At 47.6% G+C, this 15,382-nt stretch overlaps 2 protein-coding genes across 2 annotated transcripts; both read right to left on the reverse strand.

The window, feature by feature from the left end:
- Positions 1-218: 218 nt before the first annotated feature.
- Positions 219-6,403, reverse strand: LOC121834543. Its single transcript, XM_042288247.1, has 4 exons — positions 5,536-6,403; positions 3,963-4,174; positions 2,394-2,577; positions 219-1,303 (listed from the first exon to the last, which is right to left on the reverse strand). Exons 1-4 carry the CDS (start codon positions 6,401-6,403, stop codon positions 219-221), a joined length of 2,349 nt encoding a protein of 782 aa, XP_042144181.1.
- Positions 6,404-11,306: 4,903 nt separating this feature from the next.
- Positions 11,307-13,943, reverse strand: LOC120840869 (putative nuclease HARBI1). Its single transcript, XM_040501393.2, has 3 exons — positions 13,706-13,943; positions 13,524-13,637; positions 11,307-12,334 (listed from the first exon to the last, which is right to left on the reverse strand). Exons 1-3 carry the CDS (start codon positions 13,909-13,911, stop codon positions 11,416-11,418), a joined length of 1,239 nt encoding a protein of 412 aa, XP_040357327.1. The 5' UTR covers positions 13,912-13,943; the 3' UTR covers positions 11,307-11,415.
- Between the last annotated feature and the right edge of the window lie 1,439 nt (positions 13,944-15,382).

Genomic DNA, 15,382 nt, shown 5'->3' on the forward strand with positions numbered 1-15,382 from the left:
TGATGTTTAACATCCAATTATAAAATCCGAGCACCATGAATAATACTCTCAGTTACCGAACACGCACAAAACAAAATTACACGGTGAGAGAAGTGATTACACAATAAATACATATGTACATATGTACAATAAATTACTGTAACGTAGTAATAAAATTGCAATAAAAAAAAGTTATCTTTTAAGGGCGCGTCGTGCGTATTTTGACCTTCGGATAATACCTAATATCTGTCAATTATCTTTGTGTCAGTAAAAAAATCACGTAGTAAAGTTGATGCCCTCTTCTGGCTTTTTAAGTCTGGCCAAGGACCTAAAACTTTGGCCAGAGAAAAAGAGCGACTGTCGAGTATGCTTAGTCCCACTCGTAATCGAGTTCGCCACTGGTCGTATCTTGGACAGTCCATTATTATGTGCTCGACGTCTTCCACGGGATGGCCACAGGTGCAGCTCGGTGTTTCTACCTGTTGAATTCGGCAAAGAAATCTGCCGGTGTACGCGACATTTAGTCGTAGGCGATGAATTAATGTCTCAATTGGTCTGCTCAAGTAATTATGAACTGGACACCGAAGGTCTGGGTCAATTAAAAGGAGTAGGCTCTGTTCCGAGATGCTCTTGAGCCAGGTGTCAGGAGACATTCTGTTTCTCAGACAACGAATGTACCGCTTGGCATCGCTTTTTGTAAAAGGTGTGAGCTGGACGTTGTTGCTTGTATATGCATTCGTGGCCAGTTGGTCAGCTTGGGTGTTTCCTGAAACACCGCTATGTCCAGGAACCCATTGAAGGTGTATCGTATGTCCAAATCTTATAGCTTCCCCAAGTTCTTCACAGATTCGGTACACAAGAGACATATTTTCGTTGCGAGTATTCAGGGTCTTAATGGATTGCAGCCAGGAATTCGCTGTCAAGCTATTTTTGATGTACATTGCAGCCGCGAGTAAAGCATGCAATTCTGCGGTAGTTGAAGAAGTATGATGTGACAACCGAAAGGATGACGAATGGTTGAACTGGGGCACCACAAATGCTGATGTTGATCCTTCATCCTTGGTTGATCCGTCGGTATACACGTGGATGTTATCGTCGTATTTTTGCAGTAGATGGGCAAGGGTCAGTGTCCTAGCAACGTGTGTATTGGTCGATGCTTTTGTTTCCATGCCTGGAATGTTCATATTGATGTCCAGTAATGGTAGCGTCCATGGTGGCTTATGAATGTCTTGAACCCAGTGTGTTTGTTCAGGGAGTATCATTGGCACAGAATTTAATGTTCGAAGAAAGTTTGTCCCTTTGCGAGAAAGAATATCATTAAAAAATGAAAGCCGCTTACAACTCCCTGTAACGCCGAATTAGAGCGCAGCTCTTGAGGAGGAGGAGGGAAGGGCACTGGGGGGGGGGGTTAAACTAACCAGGGGGGGGGGGTCACGTTACCTTGGGGGTCACGTGACCCCCAATGCCGATGATGTCATCACTGACGTCACTGATGACGTCATCAGTGACGATGACGATGCGGGTACTGATGACGTCATTAGTGACGTCACTGATGACTTCACCAGTGATGATGACGATGACGATGCGAATGTCGGTGACGTCATCAGTGACGTCGCTGATGACGTCATCAGTGATGATGACGATGACGATGCGGATGCCGGTGACGACATCAGTGACGTCACTGATGACGTCATCAGTGATGATGACGATGACAATGCGGATGTCGGTGACGTCATCAGTGATGATGACGATGACGATGTGGATGCCGGTGACGTCATCAGTGATGATGACGATGACGATGTGGATGCCGGTGACGTCATCAGTGATGATGACGATGACGATGTGGATGCCGGTGACGTCATCGGTGACGATGACGATGACGATGCGGATGCCGGTGACGTCATCAGTGATGATGACGATGACGATGTGGATGCCGGTGACGTCATCAGTGATGATGACGATGACGATGTGGATGCCGGTGACGTCATCAGTGATGATGACGATGACGATGCGGATGCCGGTGACGTCATCAGTGATGACGATGACGATGTGGATGCCGGTGACGTCATCAGTGATGATGACGATGACGATGTGGATGCCGGTGACGTCATCAGTGATGATGACGATGACGATGTGGATGCCGGTGACGTCATCAGTGACGATGACGTCATCGGGGGGTCACGCGACATCGGCGGGGGTCACGTGACCTCGAGGAGGGGGCCACGTGACTTCGGGGGGTCACGTGACCCCCCACGAGGTCACGTGACCTTGGTGGGGGGCTCGCGCGGTGCATTATGGGACATTTCCCATGATGCACCGCGCGGTTACGCCGACGCCGACGGCGACGGCGACGGCGACGCCGACGGCGACGCCGCTCAAGCCGGAAACGGGCCCCTAAGAGCTGCGCTCTAAAAGGGGCCGTGCAGAAAGTCTAAAAAAATTCCGACATACTTCCTGGATTCTTAGGATAGTTACTGGTGGTTCTTTGGCTGCAGCGAGTACAAGCGCACTGGATGTTGCTCGCGGAAGACCTAAGCATACTCTTAGACTTCTTGCAAGTATATAAGTAAGGCGAGCTTCTGATGTGTTGGAGAGCCCCTGTAACACAGGTATAGAATAGGCAATCGATTGTCGCACTAGCGCCGTATGAAATGAAAGCATTGAATCTATTGAGGCTCCCCATTTTGCACCCGCGATGCATCGAAAAACATTAATTACACTATTAATTCTCCCTTCCAGCATATCTATATGTTTGGACCAAGTGAGGGATTGATCCAGTAGGACTCCAAGGAATCTGTATGATTGAACTCGCTGAATTGAGTCTCCATTTACATTAAGTTCAAAACCAGGAAGCTTTTTTCTGGTAAATGGTATAAATGCCGATTTCGTGGCAGATAGCTCCATTCCTCGTTCTCCTAAAAACTTGTTTGTCGTGTCTAAGGCTATCTGTAACTGATTTTTTAAAATATCTGGGGATGAGCCAGAGATCCAGATACAAATATCGTCAGCATATATAGATATTCGTAAAGGTGGCTGGAGTTTCTGCGGTAACTGGGCCATCACGACATTGAAAAGAGTAGGGCTCAACACGCTACCTTGGGGTACTCCATGGTGCAGTTCATGATGCTTGCTGTCTCCATCATTTGTACACACTACGATGTTCCTGCATTGAAGAAACTCTTGTATCCAGCGAAGCATGCGTCCATGTACACCAAGAAGCACAAGCCCTTCAAGAACATGAGCGTGACTAACCGTATCGAATGCTCGGCGAATATCTAGGAACACTGCCACCGTAATGTTTCCGTTATCTCGTTCGTACTCTACACAGGTGGTGAGGTCCAAGATACCATCCATTGTGCATCTACGTGGACGAAATCCTGTAATTTCTTCGGGAAACGCTCTACCAGTTTCCAACCACCACTATAAGCGGTTATGTAAGATCTTCTCAAGTAGCTTTCCGACGCAACTGGTTAAACTTACAGGGCGGAAGGAATCCAGGCTCAATGGTGATTTTCCAGGTTTTAAGAGCGGAACTATTTTAGCTAACTTCCACGATTCAGGTATTGTCTCTGTTCTCCAAACTTCATTGTATATCTCGAGAAGAGTGCAGGTGGCATCGGGGCCGAGATTTGCTAGCGCTTCGTAAGTGATCTTATCAAGACCAGGAGCTGTAGACTTGCGGGTGTTGTGAAGCGCGCACAAAATTTCACGTATGTTGATTTCATGATCTAGCTCTGCATGCACTAGATGCCTCTCGTTCTCGAAGGTACGAGTAGCCTGTGTCTTGGAAGATTTGTATTGGGAAGTTGTTACCACATTGCTTTGTTGTGCTAACAGAGCGCAGAATTCAACCGCGATTGTCACTTCCGGTACGCCCCTCAGAAGAGCTAGCGCGCGGAAAGGTTGTTTTTGCATAACCGGCGTGCGAAGAGAACGAAGTATTTTGCATACTATTGGAATCGGTGTGAAGGGGGTCAGATTACCGCTGAACTTCCTCCATCGACGGACTGAAAGAATTTGCAGCTCTCGACGCATAAGCTTGTGAATATGTTGGGCCTGGTTATAGTCTTCAACATTTCCTGATCTTCTATAGCGTCGTTCTGCTTTTCGTCTTTCTGCGCGTAGCTTTTCGTATTCACCATTGACACCAACGTGTCCGTTAGGTACAGGTACAAGACGCGTTGCTCGTTCGTAACTAAGCAAAATCGAGTTTGCAAAATCATCGGGCTCTTTCAAATCGGTATGTCTTAAAGTATTTAAATGTCTGAACATCTGCCAGTTTGTTATCCGTGCTCTCTGTTGCTGCACACGAATATTAAGAAAAGGGTGTTGTACGAAAATGGGAAAGTGGTCGCTACCTCGGGTTTCCCTGTCTGTCATCCATGTCATTTGAGGCGAGATGTCTGGAGAGCATAGAGTCAGGTCTAAACAGCTGCAGTAGGTAGGGCCACGAACAAAGGTCGGAGATCCGTCGTTGAGTACGCATATGTTGTACTTGTCCACATACTCGGCAATGACATTTCCACGTCGATCGCAATGGTCACTCCCCCACGTTGTGTGGTGTCCATTGAAGTCTCCACATATAATAAAAGGAGCAGATACGTGACGAAATATTTCAGAAAACCCAAATGAAGTTATTGGAGTTTGAGGTTCGATGTATACGCTCACGACTGTAACTGAAGACTTACCACACCGTACCTTGCAGGCGACGAATTCTGGGATATCTTTTGTCGAAGAGAATAGCTGCACAAATACCAGATCTTTCTGTACAGCTAGCATCGCTCGACTTTGACCATTTTGACGAGATGATTTGTACAGCACATAGTTTGAGAGGCGAAAGTCGTCGTCCACGCGAGCTTCGGTTAATGCAAGTATTGGTATAGTGTTCTTTTTAAGAAATTGACGAAAATCACCAGACTTTTGCCGTAACCCGTTGGCATTCCACTGAAATATTCCTATATGGCTGTACAAATCAGGCATTGGGATACTCTTCATTCATCAATGTTCGTGAAGACTTAAGTAGTCTTTCCATAGCGAATAGTGCTGTTACCTCAAGAAGATTGTTAGCTGCGGGCACGGCGCTGAGTATGGCCCTTAGAGCCGTAAAAAACATGGGTACCAGCAAATGCGAGACGTCTCTCGATTGCCGTGTCTCAAAGTGATCCTCCCGATGATCGCGTCTGCGCATATCACGCTTCTGTGTGCAGGGTGCTGGTACAGGAGAGGGGTTTGATGTTCGGTCTCCTGGAGGCGTTTGACCAGGTAACGTCGAGTTTAGGTGAGATGGAGTCTTTAAGTTGATTTGGGCGTTTTGCTGGCGTTTTAACACGTCAGAATACTGCGACCTTTGTTGCGATACTTGTGTCTGCTGTGATAGTGTAGAGGGACGAGGGGGAAGTGGTGGTGGGCGGGAAGGTGGTAGAGGAGGCAACGGGGCGCGCGTGACCTCAAGATTCGGGGAAGGATGACGGTTATTTAGTATTGGTCCATTCAGGATTTCATGTTTTCTGGCTGCAGCTGCTGCCTTTTTGTGAGGACAGCCTGAGAACGACGCACAGTGATTGCCTCCACAATTTGCACACTTTGGATTGGTTTTGTCCATGCAGTCCTTGTAGCTGTGTGATCCAGCGCAAACCTTGCATCTTTGTTGGCCGCGACAATGTCTTGCGAGGTGCCCATGTCGTTGGCATCGAAAGCAGTGTACCGGGGTTCCAAAGTACTCCATCACAGGATGACTGGTGAAGCCCAACAGGACCCGTGCAGGCATCGGGTGATTCTGTAGAAAGTGAAGCAGGACACTTTCTGTTGGTTGTTGCTCCATGCTGCCGTCTTCTTTTCTTGAATATGCAATTTGTCGTTGGACTGCGATGACACCAGCGTTCTTCAGGTAGTCTAGCAGTTCGTAGTCTGAGTATTGAACAGGAATGTTGTTGACCTTGCCAACATTGCGTGTGTATGACTCGGACACGGTCACTGTCACGTCGATTTCGACAAGAGATTTCATCATAAGAAGCCTGTTCGTTGAGTTCAGCGTCGATGTGTTGACCGTGATTGTGCCATCTTTCCTTATGCGTGGTGCTAGTAATTTCTCTTGTGATACTGTCACAATTTCTTTGGCTATTCTGTTGGGGTTGATCCTCCAGAACGAGGTTCCCTGCTCTTTTGGCTTGATGATCAGCGGGATTCCGGCCGGGCGATTTTTCCGCACTGTGACTTGAATGAAGTCGTCTTCGTCTCCAGGAGTGCCGTCATGAAACGAGTAGTTGGATGTCCTCTCCTCGTCCATTTGTTCCGGGGGAAGATTCACGCATTGTTTCTTCGATGGAACGTCGTCATTGATGTCCTTAGCCGTCAGTTGAGGTTTTTGCAATGATTGACGTGTTTCCGCTGCAGAAATGTGGCTCGTAGTCGCGACGGTATCCATTTGAGCGTCCGAGGTCAAGGTCTGGTGGATCGGGTCATTGAAGCGGGGCACCTCTGTCGCAAGTGGTCGCTTCTTAGGCGGCAGGGTTGTGCCCGGTAATAGCCCCGTAGGGACCAGTTACTAAAACAAATGTTAAGATGGCCAAATTGAGCAGAATGGCATAAAATTTCAAGCTTACAGGAAGAGCGGCGGAAAATGGTGCTGGCTATTCCAATCGTCGTCGTCGTTTTTTCCGGAATGGTTACAGCGCTTCACTGTCGCGCGGAAAGTCTAGGTTCGATTCCAGTCAGTGGAATGTTCTTTTATTTATTATTTCAACTTGGCTTTACCGTACGTTTGAGAACATTATCGCCTGATCGAGTTCCGAATGTTCTACGCGCCGAACGTTCTACGCCGAATATTCCAGAAGCCTACGCGTGCACAAAAAATGGCTCTGCGTGCAAGCCGGAGTCAGCCTTGCCCCAGCGCTCGATCCTGCTGTTTTGCCGACGTCGACGCCTGCGGCGCTAGCCTTTGTTCTATTTTTTTTGGGGGCGCAAGTTTGCCCTATTAAACGTTTAGTGCCTTCAGTTATTCGCTGCCTTATCATCGGTCATTCGTGACAATATCACCAAAATGTTGCACTTCATCTGGGCGTGCTCGTCCATGTCGGCGTTGTGAAAACATTTAATTCACTTTGGTTCGTCAAAATTTAACGAACTAGCCGGTTTAAAAAAGTTATAAGCGATTCAAGCATTAATCGATTCATCGGTAGGTTAATCGATCGATTTCCCAGCCCTAATTCAAACGGAACCGTGTGTATAGCAATTATAGTTTGTCAACTTCGTTTATTGCCAATCGCGTGGAAACGGCGCCGTCGCATTATGAAGAACAATGTTTGTTGTGTGTTGCTGTTACGTACACCAATTGCGAGAAAAACATAGTGATAAATCTAACTTGAATGCCGTCAGCTCTAATAACCCAAAACATCATTAGAGCATGATCCCAATCCCGGAGGCTCGGCGTAAAGACGATTGAGTCTTGGGATCGACAAGTGCCATCCTCCTTCCCGCATATCCGTGCACTTTAGTACGCCACAGGCGCAGGTAGGTCTTGTTGGATGAAAGGCTGGATGAATTGCAGGAAGGATAGAGCCGTGCTAAACAAAATCTGAAAAAAGTTTTTTTTTTTTTTTTTTTAGACATCTACGTGAAGAATGACCGGAATATGCAGCCGGTCCGCCTCCAAAGGCTTCTGCAACTTTCTTCACGCATGAAACCAGAAACCACGCGACAACACAAACAAAACAAAAATTATGCGCCATTTTTTTATTTTTTTTTTGAGGTGGGGGGATGAAATAATATGTTGCTACCACACTAGGCGTTTTTCTTTTTTTGTTTTGTTTTAAGGCAGTCGCCGTTACATATTCACGAGTGGAAGCCCCTCGTATATTTCTATCCACGCGTTCCGAAAATAAAATTGTATTTCCTTTCAATTGTAGTAAACGTTTGAGCCCAAAATATATTGTTTTCGTTGCTATAGAATTAAACAGAACGGAGTTTTTTTTTTTTTTTTTTTTTTTTTGCAATTTACGATTGAAAACGAAGACGAGCGGGCTCCCTTCACTTCGACCGACAGTCTGACGAGCCTCAGCTGATGTCTCGGGCCACGTAGCACAAGGGCTGGGTTTTTTTCACAGTCTCGGCCATCGTGATCATCAGTCGTGGTGTGATTATTTGCTGGACCTAATAAATTAGTTTGTGCGGCGTGCAAGCGCAAATTAGGGCTAAACGTTCATCAACATTACCTGAGATGGATATGGCATCTATTTTAATCGTTAAATTGTACTTCCGAATCGTCTTCATGGGGCCTATTGGCGACGTGCGCGACCGAAAGCGTCGCTGTGGTCGGCCTTCCACGATTGGCCCAAAAGCTGACTATGACGTCGGAAAGGGTTTACCATCGACGGAAATAAGAGGAATGAAAGAACTTTAATCTCGACGGTGTTGCAGTGTTGCTTTGAGAGCGCAATCATTTCAGGCTTCCACCATGCTATTTACAAACACCATCGAACTTGTTGTTCGCAAGGTAATGACGTCACAAGGGGGAACCATAGGAGGGCACCACCGAAACATCTCGCCGCTAATAGGAAGTATTCACTGGACGCCATATTTGTGGGTGCTGTATAGAGCACATGCTCAGAACGAGCTCACATTAATAGGCTGCTAAGCTTATCGGCACTCTTGATGGTGCGGAATGCACGTTGCAAAAGAACTGTGGAAGCTCGCCATCAGCACGCGCTCAGCATTCGCGCACACAGCTGTGGCCGCCAGTGAATACTCTCTATAAATTCAAACAACAACGTTGGAGTAGGTTAGATTAAAGGGCTGTTTATACTCCAACGTAACGTCGACGGGCGCGCGCGCCCAACCGCGTTGCCTGACGTTGCTTCGAAAGGACAGTTTATACTCTGACGACAGGTGGAACGCCTCGCAACGTAACGCGCCCCGGCGCGCGCCAGCGAAGCTCACGTCGAGGCGGGCTGTTTATACTCCAACGTAACGTCGACGGGCGCGCGCTCCCGAGCGCGTTGCGTGACGTAGCTGCGAAAGGAGAGTTTATACTCCGAACACAAGTAGAACGCTTCGCAACGTAACGCGCCTCGGCGCGCGCCGGCGTAGCTCACGTCGAGGTAGGCGCTGCTCGAATCTCGGCGTCGGCCGACGACGGTCGTCACCCAGAATTCCTCGCGCGAGCGTCAGTTGGAAAAAAAAATGGCGAACGGAGGTGCCGCGGAGTGCGAACCGAGCGATCTGACGACGGACGAGGTTGCGCGGCTCATTGAAGCGGTGAGAAAGCGCGAGTGTCTTTATGACGTCGGTTCTCTTGAGTACAGGGATTCCAAGCGAAAAAAGAATGCCTGGGAGTCCGTGCGCATTGCCTGCGGCATGAAGTCCGGTAAGTTGACTAGGGTGATTTCATGTCCGCTTTGCTTGGCGTGACGATATCTGGCCATTTTGTTTCGAACGCTTTTTTTTCTTTTGTGTGTGTGTGTGTGTTGAAGCGCGTGAAAGAGCGTGTCCCTGCACGCGCGCGTGGCGCTGACTGTGCTACGGCCACGGTGTAGCTACGGCGACTATTTGCTTCCTGCGATTTCTTTGTATTTTCCCTGTGAGCGCGTGCTGTCGCCATCGGGTACTACAAACGATGGCATCATCCAAACAGAAAGACATTGAGGCGCTCTAGTTATTTAGGACTTCAAACAGAAAAGCAGTGCAAGCGGCTTACCTGACATGGCAACTTGTTCAGCATTTTATTTTTGTATCACGTCTGCATTTGGCAGAACTGAATTTGACATATTTATTTCAGGTGACGCACAAAAAGCGTGGAAGCGTGTACGCGACAGGTATGTTCGGGAGGTCCGCGCCATTGAAGCTGCCACAAGGAGTGGCAGTGGCTTCGTCCGGAAAAAACAATGGGCCTTCCTGGAAATGATGTCGTTTTACGAGAAACATATCCGACCCAGGAAGAATGTAAACAAAACATGAGTCCTTATTTGCTGTCTAACTAAATTTCTCTCCCATATGTTAATCCCATTTGCAGGGCAACCACCAACGTAAAGGCACCACCTGTAGGCGACACAGCACAGTGTCTATTAATGGAAATGGTGGAATCTTCTCCTGACGACTCGACCATTCCCACTGACTTCGAGCCTGCCCAAGAAGAGCTGCAGTGCAGCCCCGAGGCTCCTGTCCCAGCCACGCCGTCCACCTCGGTTGTATCAACATCAAGCACCTCGAGGAGGTCATCTGGCCAGTCACAAAGGTGCCCAGGACCCCCCCATTCTGCACGTAGAAGGGAGGTTGACGCAATGGAGAGAGAACTTCTAAATAATTTAAGGACTAAAACGACACAGAACGAGGCGTTTGCCTACTCTGTAGCACAATCTCTAGATCGTTGGGACGAGGTCACCAGTGCCCAATTCAGGGCTTGTGTTATGCAGATTGTGTATGAGTATGAATGTAAATTTCAGCAGAAATAAAACGCCCCCGACCTTTGTGCATCTGAAGGCACACGTGTCCACTCATGTTTTGATAATATACACATTCTGTTAATATGAACTACATTTTCGAAGAGCAATCTCTGCTTATGCAATTCTACTACATCGTTAGAAAAAAAAAAAAAACATAATCTGTGAAGCAGTTTATGTTAATCTGAATATTATTAACTCTCTAGTTCAATACTTCAAAATTCGTTCTTGGAGGCAAGCTGCAGGGATGCCTGTCACATAAAATAGCTTGAAAGAACACCTACAGACATTTTTCAAATTTACCCCAAGCGTCAAGGAAGTGGCTTGGAATGTAGGTACACACGAGTGTGGACGATACCTTGCGCAGCGAGTGTACCTGCAAACCCGGCATGATCTTTGGTGCTTGTGTAGATTAGCAAAATGTCTAGTGCACATAATAGCATCATCTGCTACTCAGACACACAGCCTGCGCTAATACCGTTAATCAAACATGCTTTCTACCCGTTACATTCGCTTCGTGGGTGGCACGCATTGCTCAAAACCTGTTTAATTTTCCGAGAAAAATGCAAGTAGAAAAGCAGGCTTATCGAAAGTACATCTAGAATGTTATTTTACTCCTTTGTGGTGTAAATGAAAAGATTAAACCCGACTTTTGTAATTAATACGCAAGCTGTCCTATTTTCCAAGTGAGCCACTACTACATTCCTGCGGGTTCACTTAATAAGAAGCCAATCATTTGGTATGCGTGCCTGTATCTCAGTGGCAAGCGAAAAACATGGATGGCCAATATTCCTCGCTTGTGCCAATTACCTCGCTCTCCCCTGTACAACGAAATTCACCAAGGTAGGCAGGTAAGCTCTTTGAAGGTGAAAACAACGAGGGATTGCGAAATATATTTTGCCGGTCAACCCTGTTAAGCAAGCAGAGCAGAGAAAATATATACAATTTATTTGCAAGGAAAGAAAAAAATTGAACAGCATTGATAACAACCTTGTGTCGTCGTCTACTCCCTCGTCACTATGTCGTGTTGCCACGGGATGGCTCCCCTAGGGGAGATGAAGTGGTCTGCCAGCTGGTCCCTGATGCTGATTGCTGCTGGGCTGCTGTTGCCACCTAGGCTCCTGTTTACACCAACATTCAAAATGTCAGCTCGCCACTGACCATCCACACGGGCACCCCTCCTTTCACTGTCAGCATATCCAGGAGGGCGGTAGGCTTCATCCCTTGTTAGGAAGTTGTGGAGGCAGACTCCCGCTTTTATCATATTTTCACAGTGCTCAACAGTGCCATGCATGGGAGCCAGAAACGCCCGCCAGCGAGACACAAGTATTCCGAAGGCGTTTTCTACTGTACGCCTGCCCCGGGAGAGCCTGAAGTTGAAGACCTTTTTTCGGTAGTCCAAGCCTCTTCCGGGGAAAGGGCGCATGAGGTACGTTTTCAACGGGAAGGCTTCATCCCCCAGGAGGCACAGAGGTGGTGCAGGCTCTGCGATTACAGGGATCTGGAGGGTGTTGGCAGCTAACGCCTTTCCGAGGTTAGACTCTCTCAACACACCGCCATCGGACTGGTGTCCGGCAGCCCCAATGTCCACCAGTCGAAACCTGTAGTGGGCGTCAACAACAGCGAGCAGCACTATCGAGTAGAATTTCTTGTAGTTGTGAAATATTGAGCCAGAGTTTGGTGGGCACCTGATCGCAAAGTGCTTGCCATCTATTGATCCAATGGCGTTAGGAAAGTTCCACTTGACGCAGAACTCCCTCCGGATCTCTTCCCACTGTTGTGATGTGGGTGGCTGCAGCACTAACGGGGAGAGGCAGTCCCAGATGGCTCGCAGCGTTTCCTGGAGGATCCCCGATAATGTTGCTTTATGCATCCGGTAACTTATGGCCACATGGCCCAGGGATCCTGGTGATGCAAGGAACCTAGAAATGTGAAAAACAAAATTGTGAGACTTAGTACCTAACTCAGAGCAACTGTTTAGTCAGTCATTTGCACTGTTTGTGACTAAGAACGACCTACGAGAGTGCTCCGTCAGACTTTTATTGCTATACACGCAATATGTAAATATGTACTAAATGTGTTTGACTGACGCTCTACGGTGTTTTGAAATAGCTTCTACTCTAAAACCGCCCGCAAAAATCAAGGGATTGGCGCATGAAGTGGAAATTGATCTCGAATATGAGTTTTACTGTGCTGATTTACTCATTAAAAATTTCAGTCTCAATTTAAAGTGCAAAAAAAAATGAATGACGATGTTGTCAAGTGGGTCAGCCTTTCTATTTAGTACAATATGCGTTTGATGTAGTAAGTGTTACAATGATACGTTGATCCGCTTATTTATGAGTGTCTCAAAATAAAGTTACAAGGTAGTACTAATGGCCCGTCGAACATCAGCAACTGAACCTATCAAGTTGAAACTTACCTCGAATACATACCTCACTAGTCCCCTTTACATATTACAAATTCAAGTCTCTATTTAAAGTACGAAAAACTTAAAAAGAAAACTTTCCCATTTTAGGCTTTTTGTTCGTTCTAGGAGTTCAGACTTAAAATATGAATGCGTGCTGTACATCCAACCAGTAAAGGAAGCATTTGAGGTAAGTTTCTACTTGAGACGTCGCGTCCCTGATTTTTGCTGGCGATTTAAGAGCCCAAACTTTATTTTGAAACGCACTGTCAAGATTGGGCCTCTCAATTAAAATATCGGAGTAGATGAGAGCGCATAAGTTCCCGGTTTGAGGTATTTTAATACGAGTTGGGCGTGTGTACGGCGGTAGTACAGCGCCTAGAAGCATAACCTAATCAGTCAAGCATCCGCGAAAATGAAGTGTATATCAAATATCTAGTACGTAGAGTGCCTCAATGTACTTCTGTTTTGGGGGATGCCACCGTTTGTAGTGCCCGATGCCGACAGCACGCGCTCACAGGGAAAATACAAAGAAATCGCAAGAAACAAAATGTTGCCTTAGCATAGTCACGCCAGCAGCGCGTGCAGGGACACACTCTTTCACGCTTTCAGAACAAAAAAAAAAAAATAAGCGTTCGAAACAAAATGGTAAAATGTCATCACCCCAAGCAAAGTGCACATGAAGGCACCTTGGTAGTACATACCTCAGTGTGATGGCCAGCCGCTCAGCGGGCGAGATGGGAGAGCGATGTGTGGGCGAGTGTACAAGACGGTCGTGGACGAGTCCGAGCAGCTCGTCGAATGAAGCCTTCGTCATCCTGCAGAAAAGGAAACGACAGAATTGATTCACTATGATAAGCGACATGACTATCGACCGTCGCCTTACCTGAAATATTGGAAGTGGTATTCTGGGTCGGACTCGCGCAGCTCCTGTATTAGATGGTAAAATTCTCCAAACACTGTGCGCTTATCAAATATGTCTCGTACGTACATCGTGCGTGTTCTCTGGCGCCGTATTCGGCGCCATAAAAGCACCGCTGCAATTTTTTTCTTTTTTTGCTGATCTAAATACATCGCGAATCGGCTCTCCATGGTTCCTCCCGTCTGAACAAGTCAGGACAGAATGCAAACGGAAACGGAAATAAACCATTAGCTTATGTCGCGGTTGTCATGGCGACGCGCAGGCGCAACGCGAAGTGCGCGTCGGAGCGCGCTGGACCGCGATGGAGTATAAATGCCGTTGACCGCAACCCTTTCAGCGCAGCGCGTCGTGTCGTTGTTGACGACGAACGCCGGCGCACGTCACGTTCGTCGACGTCGGAGTATAAACAGCCCTTAAGTTTTAATACGTCGAGATTGAACTTCGAGTTGGCGAGACATCCGTTCTTTATATGTATGCCGCACGCCATTTTAGTCCCGAACGCGCACTGACCTCACTAAGCTTTCTACGCCTGCGTAACGCCGCCATAGCTGTATATATAGTTCACCAACGACGGCAGGGACTGCACGAGAGGGCTCGTACCGTCTCGCACTGTGCTCGCGCAGACCTGCAGCGGGATTTGTCGTGTACGCAGGAAGACTACAGCAGCGTTTTGGCGTACCGAAACTGGCTTATGAGATCGGCTTATAGGGAGTATTCACTGGCGGCCATAGCTGTGTGCGCGAATGCTGAGCGCGTGCTGATGGCGAACTTCCACAGTTCTTTTGCAATGTGCATTCCGCACCATCAAGAGTGCCGGTTTTAGCAGCCTATTAATGTGAGTTCGTTCTGAGCATGCGCTCTAAACAGCACCCACAAATATGGCGTCCAGTGAATACTCCCTATTGGTTGCCATGCCTCGTACAAATACAAAAGGGACAAGGGTTGACTGCCCAGTGCGTTAAAGCATGCGGAGCAAAAGGTCGCGCTGCAGAACACGGGAATCTTAGGCTCCATTCCCGTCTCTGCCCGTTTCGATGCGGTTTTACGAGCGTAAGCTCGCGTATCACTGCTGTGTCATGCACGTGGAAGACTTCAGAATCAGTGGTACTGCGTTAGCTAAATTTCTTATCTACAGTGCATACACCAGACGCTCTCTGGGGCTGACTAAATTCCCCGCTGTCTAAAGGTAGGCACAATTTACGAATAACGAATAAAAGTTGATCATTCCTACGGTAGTGCATGAGTGTGTCGCGAAAACATGCGATAGGCTTCGTTCGCACTGGCTCGTTCCCTTTCTTTTTCGTACGTCAGGTTTATGACCTATGAGGCACACGGCCATCCGGGCTTTGTGTTTCTTGTAAAAAGCTAGACATCAAACTGGTTGCTAAGCTTCATACGAAGCACGGATGTTTAGGGGACGCCCCCCCCCCCCCTAAGCCGAGGTAAGCCCCCGGTAACGTTGCGCAATGTGAGCATGCGCTCGTGAGTAAATGGCCCCTCCAGATACTATACACGAACTCAACTCTGTGACGTCAAGGCGCGGTGGTGGTGCGTCGGTCGCACTTCTGGTCTGGGGCTGTGGGCAGATGTCCCTATGCCAGACGTGTATTCCTGCGTTGTTTTGAAAGGAACCAGACAAAA

The sequence above is a fragment of the Ixodes scapularis genome, unplaced genomic scaffold (genome assembly GCF_016920785.2).
Source record: "Ixodes scapularis isolate PalLabHiFi unplaced genomic scaffold, ASM1692078v2 ptg001352l_1___fragment_2___debris__unscaffolded, whole genome shotgun sequence".
Lineage (NCBI taxonomy): Eukaryota > Metazoa > Arthropoda > Arachnida > Ixodida > Ixodidae > Ixodes > Ixodes scapularis.

Excerpts from the sequence above, each read along its gene's own strand:
- LOC121834543 (XM_042288247.1), bottom strand. The coding sequence starts at position 6,403 with ATGGATACCGTCGCGACTACGAGCCACATTTCTGCAGCGGAAACACGT. Across the intron at positions 2,578-3,962 it reads TCGATGGAGGAAGTTCAGCG|GGGCTCTCCAACACATCAGA; the intron begins GTAATCTGACCC and ends CCTGTGTTACAG. Across the intron at positions 1,304-2,393 it reads TAGACTTTCTGCACGGCCCC|TTTTTAATGATATTCTTTCT; the intron begins TTTTAGAGCGCA and ends AGCGGCTTTCAT.
- LOC120840869 (XM_040501393.2), bottom strand. The coding sequence starts at position 13,911 with ATGGAGAGCCGATTCGCGATGTATTTAGATCAGCAAAAAAAGAAAAAA. Across the intron at positions 13,638-13,705 it reads TACCACTTCCAATATTTCAG|GATGACGAAGGCTTCATTCG; the intron begins GTAAGGCGACGG and ends CCTTTTCTGCAG. Across the intron at positions 12,335-13,523 it reads CGGCTGGCCATCACACTGAG|GTTCCTTGCATCACCAGGAT; the intron begins GTATGTACTACC and ends TCACATTTCTAG.